General features: G+C 62.4%; 2 protein-coding genes across 2 annotated transcripts; both read right to left on the bottom strand.

Moving 5' to 3' along the window:
• Positions 1-288: 288 nt before the first annotated feature.
• LOC122153344 (C-C motif chemokine 3-like) lies at positions 289-1,629 on the bottom strand. Its single transcript, XM_042791588.1, has 3 exons — positions 1,199-1,629; positions 768-876; positions 289-597 (listed from the first exon to the last, which is right to left on the bottom strand). Exons 1-3 carry the CDS (start codon positions 1,269-1,271, stop codon positions 504-506), a joined length of 276 nt encoding a protein of 91 aa, XP_042647522.1. The 5' UTR covers positions 1,272-1,629; the 3' UTR covers positions 289-503.
• Positions 1,630-1,894: 265 nt separating this feature from the next.
• Positions 1,895-4,457, bottom strand: LOC122153343 (PHD finger protein 7-like). Its single transcript, XM_042791583.1, is given in 9 exon segments — positions 1,895-2,257; positions 2,554-2,667; positions 2,793-2,899; positions 3,024-3,186; positions 3,326-3,465; positions 3,768-3,869; positions 3,978-4,052; positions 4,054-4,070; positions 4,256-4,457. Coding segments are annotated over 9 exon segments (948 nt in total). The 5' UTR covers positions 4,395-4,457; the 3' UTR covers positions 1,895-2,166.
• Between the last annotated feature and the right edge of the window lie 1,611 nt (positions 4,458-6,068).

Raw genomic sequence — 6,068 nt, 5'->3', positions numbered from 1 at the left:
CCCCGACAGCGTGGGGCCGTGCTGGGCGGCAGTGGAGGTTAACACGGGCTGGGGAGGGGGAAGCACCGTGGGAGCTGCTGTGGGGCCCAGGCCGCCCTGGCCAGGGAGGGGAGGAGCGGGGAACCCAGGGCGTGGGGAGGGCAAGTGGGTCCCCGGGGGACCCTTCTCCTGCGTCAGGGCTCCAGCCGGGACTGCAGAGACACCCAAAGGAGTTGATAGCACAAACAGTTTATTTAGGCATCAAGACTTCTGACACTCCATTAACAGACACATTTATATAGTTTAAATTAGTTTAGTTTAAATTATTTTGATATAGTTTAAATTATTTTTGTACTTTCCTTTTTCTTAGTAAAAAATATTTAATTTAACTTAAATAAGTTAAAGAGAATACATTTTCCTGCTGAAGAAGGTTGCAGCTGAAGTCCTGTCTTGTGTGCCCGGGGCTGGGCACCAGGCTCGCCAGGGGAAGCAGCGGGGCCATCGTGGTTGGCCACAGGGAACGGTCAGTTATTCTGAGGCTGGAAGTGCTTGAGGTGTGCCTTCACCCAGGGCACCTGGGGGTCTGCGCACAGCTCCTTCTTCTTCTTGGTGACCAGGCTGCCAGGAGAAAACCCATGTTCATGCGCTCGGCCAGGGCAGCAGGGTGCCTATGCTGGGTCCTGCCTGCAGCACCCTTGGGTATCTGTGTCCCCGTCCCCCTCCCAGCCACCCTTGGGACATAGCCCTTGCCGTTGCAGCCCGCGCCCCCAGCAGCGGTGGGTACTTACATCACCCCTGGCTGGGTGCAGCTGCTGCTGGTGGTGTAGATGGATGCGATGAGAGCCCGCGGGACAGGGCGTTGCTGGTAGCTGAAGCAGCAGGATGTGGGGACGCCGTCTGATGGCAGAGAGACAGATAGACAACCTTCATGAGACCCCTGGTTATAACACAGGCTCTGGCCCCAACAGCTCTTGGCGTTCCCCAGAGATTTGACATTTACCATTCCCTGTCTCATGTCATATTCCCCGGCCATGGCCCCCCTGGAGACCCCTGGCCCCCAGCCCGAGTCCCAGCACTGGCGCTGGTCTCCTGCTGCCAGCCCTGCCCACAGCCACCAGGGTCCCCGCTGACAGGGATGGGTCACCCCGCCTGCCCCGGCAGCTCCCGTGGAGCGATGGCACCCCCAGCCCCGGGGAGGATGCGGCAATGTCAGACTCACCAAGATGTGCCTCGGACAGGGAGCAGGAGGCCACGAGGAAGAGAGTGATGAGGGCAGCCGTGGGGACCTTCATGGTGCTGTGGGGGCCGAGGGATCCGCAAGCAGGGCTGGAGCTGGGGTCTGCAAAGCTCACTGCACGATGCTCAGCCCCAGTGTTGATGCTCTCCTTTTATTCCTGGCTGCTGGGTGGGCACAGTGTTTCAAGGAAAGATAATGAGTGCATCATACCAGGGAAATTATGTCATGATCCCCAAGTTTTGCTGAGCTTGAGAAGGCAAGGAAACCGCAGAAGGGGAAGAGCTGGCCATGTGGCTGTAACTTTCAGATTCCATTTGGGTGCCCAGTGCAGACTGGCCAGAGCTCAATCCCCCACAACACTGATCCTGCCACTTCTGCGGGGATGCCACCAGCCATGAGCCGGGCTGGGGCATGAAGCTGCATGTCCAGAGCCCCAGCGGCAATGCCATGCAGGGAGCTGTGAAGCAACCGCAGCAAGTTCCAGGCAGGGATTTGCTTTGCAACAGCCCCAGCACCATCACTGGTTTGCTGTTCTGCGGACAGAGAGCCCAGCCCACCTCAGAGGTACTTACATCACCCCTGGCTGGGTGCAGCTGCTGCTGGTGGTGTAGATGGATGCGATGAGAGCCCGCGGGACAGGGACCCTGGTGGCTGTGGGCAGGGCTGACTGACCGTACGTATGCACCGATGGCATCTGTTGAGTGTTGGGAAGTCTTTTTTGAGGGCCCTGGACTAGTCAACCTCAGGTGAAGTGTCGGGATGCAGGGTGCTGCGCAAGGTTCCCTGCACTGGAGGGGCTGGAGTCTGGTCCGGTGTCAAGGGAGGGAGATGATGAGCACCTTGTGCAAGCCCACCTCACTCTTCCTCCCTCCCTCTCTCCCCAGAACACAGCCCTGTCCATGTCCCCACGTCCTGCGTGGCTGTGGTGGCAGGTGACACTGGGGACTCTGTCACCCCGCTGCACCCCTCTCCAGCGTCCATGCCTCTGCAGTCGCTGCAGTCCCAGGAGACGGCATCATCTTCCCCCAGGGCAGAGCAGAGCTGGTGGGTTCCTTGTGAGGCACAGGATGTGCAGAGTAGAAGTCTCCAGGGCCTGGGGGAGCAACAGGACCCACTGTCACCAAAGGCCCCCGAGCTGTGTGTGGGGTGCCAGCCCCGGCGCTGTGCTGAGCCCACATCCACCCTGCTCCCGCCGGCAGCCGGGGCTGAGCTGCTGGCACTCACCCTGCCGTGCCGTGCCCATATCCCAGGGAAGCTCCATCCCTGCCCTGAGGAGACGACGAAGGCATCGCCATCTCCTCGCTGGGGCTGCGGGGACCGCAGCCACCGGCACTCACCCATTCACCTCCACATGCTCGCGTCCCTCTGGGCACAGGCACTGGTTGGCGTCGCAGGAGCTGTGCCGCAAGTAATGGCCTGCAAAGGCCCCATCCTCCTCCCAGGCAGCATCCCTGCGGGAGCGGGGGAGCGCTCACCCTGGGGCCGTGGGGGACACCCCGGCGGCACCCGCGCAGGCAGGAGGGCTCAGCTGGAGCATCGCGGAGGGGGAGGCGGCAGCGGGAGGGAGGGCACTGACCTGTCAGGGATCCGGATGCCCAGGCGAAACATCTCTTCCAGGAATTGCTCCCTGTTGCGGCACAGCGGGCAGCAAAAGTAGTGAATGCCGGAGCGCAGCGCCTGTCCCTGGGGCAGAGGTGGCATCAGCATCAGCGCCGGGGGTCCGGTTCACCGCCCTGGAGCTGGGCGACGCGACAACAGGGTGACAGCAGGGGGGACCGCTCCAGGGGCCGGGGGCGATGCCACCTACCTGGATGCAGCCGCGGTGGAACCAGGCGCAGGCGCAGGCGGGACACACCAGGGTGTCGTAGCAGGGCCGCTCCGCCACCCCCTCCTGGCAGATGAGGCAGAGGGTCTGGTCCTGCTGCACCGCCCGCACCCGCTGCACCGGCCGGTGCTTCCAGCAAAAAGACCTGCAGGATGGAGGGGACAGCTTGGCCCCGGGCCCGGGACCCGGCCCCGGCCCCGGCACCGACCCCGGCCCCGGCCCCAACCCCGGCCCCGGCCCCGGCACCAGCCCCGGCCCCGACCCCGCGGGGCAGCCATACTCACTTGAACTGCCCGAAGAACTGGGAGACGCAGCCCCGCTTGCTGCCGCAGGGGAAGTGGAAGATGCGGCAGCAGCGCCGGCCCCGGCAGCGCCGGGCCCGGCAGGTGACCGAGGCGCCCGGCAGCTGGCAGATGTGGCACCTCTGGGGACGGCAGGAAGGACAACGGTGTCAGAGCCACAGGCCCCAGGGAGCCCCGCCGCGTTCTGTGGGGCCGCCCGGCTGGTGACACCGGGCCCCTGATAGATAAGGATGCCCCCCGTACCCTCCAGATCCCCCCCTGCCGCAGGAACGGGCCTTTTTGCGTCATGGGGGATCTGACTTGGGGGTTGCTTGCAGCCGGCTGCCAGAGCAGCGCTGGGGGCTGGGTGGGTGGCTGCTGGCGTGTGCAGTGCCAGGCACGGGGCGTGGGGACACGGTGGGGACACATGGGGACAAGGCCTCACTTTCTGTGCCACCCGCTTCAGCTCCTGGCGGATATCAGGGAAGAGGAAGCCGTAGAAACCCTCTTCGTCGGCCCCTCTCTGCATCAGCCCGCTGGCGTGGTACTGCAAGGGGGTTTTGAAAAGAGGGTGAGTGCCAGGGGCTGCCGGCGGTGCGGGGCTGGGGACCGGAGGGTGTCGGGGACTGGGGGGTGTCGAGCCCCAGGGACTCACCAGGCAGTTCTCGTGGACGCAGAGCCCACCCTTTTGGCACAGCTGGCCAACCATGTCGGCATCACAAGTTGTCCTGCCGGCACAGCCCGCACACTGCCGGGGGACAGAGGCACCGTCACCCCCAGCAGCACGCCGCGGAGCCGGTGGGGGTAATGCTGGGAGCGGGGATGGGGGAGAGGCCGGAGCACCCTGGGACGCTGCGGGGGCCTGTGGCAGCACAGCCGGGCACCGGCCAAAATCCCCTCTGGCCGGTGCCCGGGGGGAAGCTCTGCACTCACCTCTCTCCTTGGAGACGGGACATCTCCTTTTGCGCTTGGGAGGAGCGCAGGAGGGTCTTGCCTGCTCCTCTGGCAGCGCTGGGGGACACCGCTCTGTTGGGCACTCTGACACCCTGCGGCGCCGCGACCTCAGCTCCATGGCCGCAAGTGGCTGCCACGAAGCAGCTGGCTGGGCCTGGGGACCTCGCTCTGGTCGGAGACCGTCCTTGTCCTCCAGTGCCCGTGGCAAACACACCACGGAGCCGGGGGCAGTGGCGTGGGGGCATTTATACAGGCCAGGGTGTTTGTGACATGGCACTGCGTGCGTGCCCGGTCACAAACACGGTCCATCCAGCACGTGCGCAGCCGGGTCACAGATGTTGCCGTGGATGCTGCTGCTCCGGCCTCCCCGTGCTCACTGGAAACATGCCCCAAAGCATTTGTGTTTTCAATTTCTTCTTGTCTTTAAGGAAAGGGTTGACTCAAGTGACAGGCCTGGTATGGTCCAATTTCCCTAAGGCGATTGCCATCCCCAATGCTGCTGCGGTGGGTGGGTGGGCTTTAGGGACTGCGGGAGGGTTTTCCCCGTGAGACAGGGTGATTCCTGGGGACCTGGAGCTCCCCAGTGCGAGCAGGCTCACCCCCATGGGTGCTCATCTGCAGGGTCTGGCCGGGCCTGGACAGCGCTAAACCTCCAAGCATCTCTCCTCCTGCAGCCGCCCCTCTTTAGCCCCTTGATCCATCTGGGGAAAAAACCATAGCACCCCCCCCATACCCTCCCCAAACCCTCCAAAGCCAACCCTTTCTCCTGTTGCCAGCCTGCGCCTGCCTTTCTGCCTGCCTCAATCCGTATCCCAGTGGGCGGGCAGCTGCTCAGGGCATCCTTAAACCCCACAACCAGGACGGGGCTGCTTCTTCATGGGGGGGAGCTGAGCTGGGGGCATCAGCCTCGGCCCTTCGGGTTTCCCTGCCGTCTCAGGAGCTCCTGGTTATTCCTGGGCCCCTGTGGGGACACCAAGCCCTGACGTGACCCTGCTTTTCTCCCACGGGATTTACTTCCTCTCACTCCAGCTGCAGGTCAGAACAGGATATTTTATGAAACTCATCGAGGGTTCTGGGGTAGTGTGGAGAGGGTGACCGAGCATCCCCCCCTCCCTCCCATGGCTCAGCCAGCAAGATGTCTCTTTGGCCCGTCTCTTCCAATTTCAGCTCAAGGGGACTGCTTTTTCCTTCTGTGAACTGCCCAGTAAGAGCATAGATACTTTTGGCCCAGCACATAACAAGCTGGCACATCTTGCTTTGCTTTTAGGACCAAGCCTGGAGTCATGACAACCACTGGCCCTTTACTGTCCTTTTCAGAGAAGGCTCCTTCCTGTGGGCTCCTCAGCCCAATCCTGCTGGGTGTAATTCTGCATGAAGAAGCCTTCTCCTCCCAGGAGAGCTATCGCTTCTGATTCCAAGTGCTCTCTGGTGTGAAAACTACTTTTTACCCCAGGCTCAATGCCTCAGAGCAGTCCCAGGGGTTGGCTCCCCTGTGTGCCCAGAGCCCCTCCAAACAGCCGATGCTTCTACCTCTGAAAATGCCTTGGAGGAAGATGGAAAGGAGTCCAAAGAGTGCAGAGAACTGGAAATAACACCACATAGCTGAGTCTTGCATCTGGGCCTGTCTTTTGTCCATAGACCTGTGGGAAAACTGTTTGAGCTGTGATTTTTGCCACCAAGGACTCATCACAGCTGTCCCCATGCCAGGACTGTGTCTCCACCATACTCCCCATCACAAGTGCAGCAGGCTGGGACCTACTGTGGTTTAAGCCCAGCCTGCAACTAAACACCA

The sequence above is a fragment of the Tyto alba genome, unplaced genomic scaffold, assembly GCF_018691265.1.
Source record: "Tyto alba isolate M040663 unplaced genomic scaffold, T.alba_DEE_v4.0 Super-Scaffold_19, whole genome shotgun sequence".
Lineage (NCBI taxonomy): Eukaryota > Metazoa > Chordata > Aves > Strigiformes > Tytonidae > Tyto > Tyto alba.
This window is presented reverse-complemented; position numbering and strand designations above follow the sequence as displayed.

Excerpts from the sequence above, each read along its gene's own strand:
- LOC122153344 (XM_042791588.1), bottom strand. The coding sequence starts at position 1,271 with ATGAAGGTCCCCACGGCTGCCCTCATCACTCTCTTCCTCGTGGCCTCC. Across the intron at positions 877-1,198 it reads CCTGTCCGAGGCACATCTTG|ACGGCGTCCCCACATCCTGC; the intron begins GTGAGTCTGACA and ends CTCTGCCATCAG. Across the intron at positions 598-767 it reads TGCACCCAGCCAGGGGTGAT|CCTGGTCACCAAGAAGAAGA; the intron begins GTAAGTACCCAC and ends TTCTCCTGGCAG.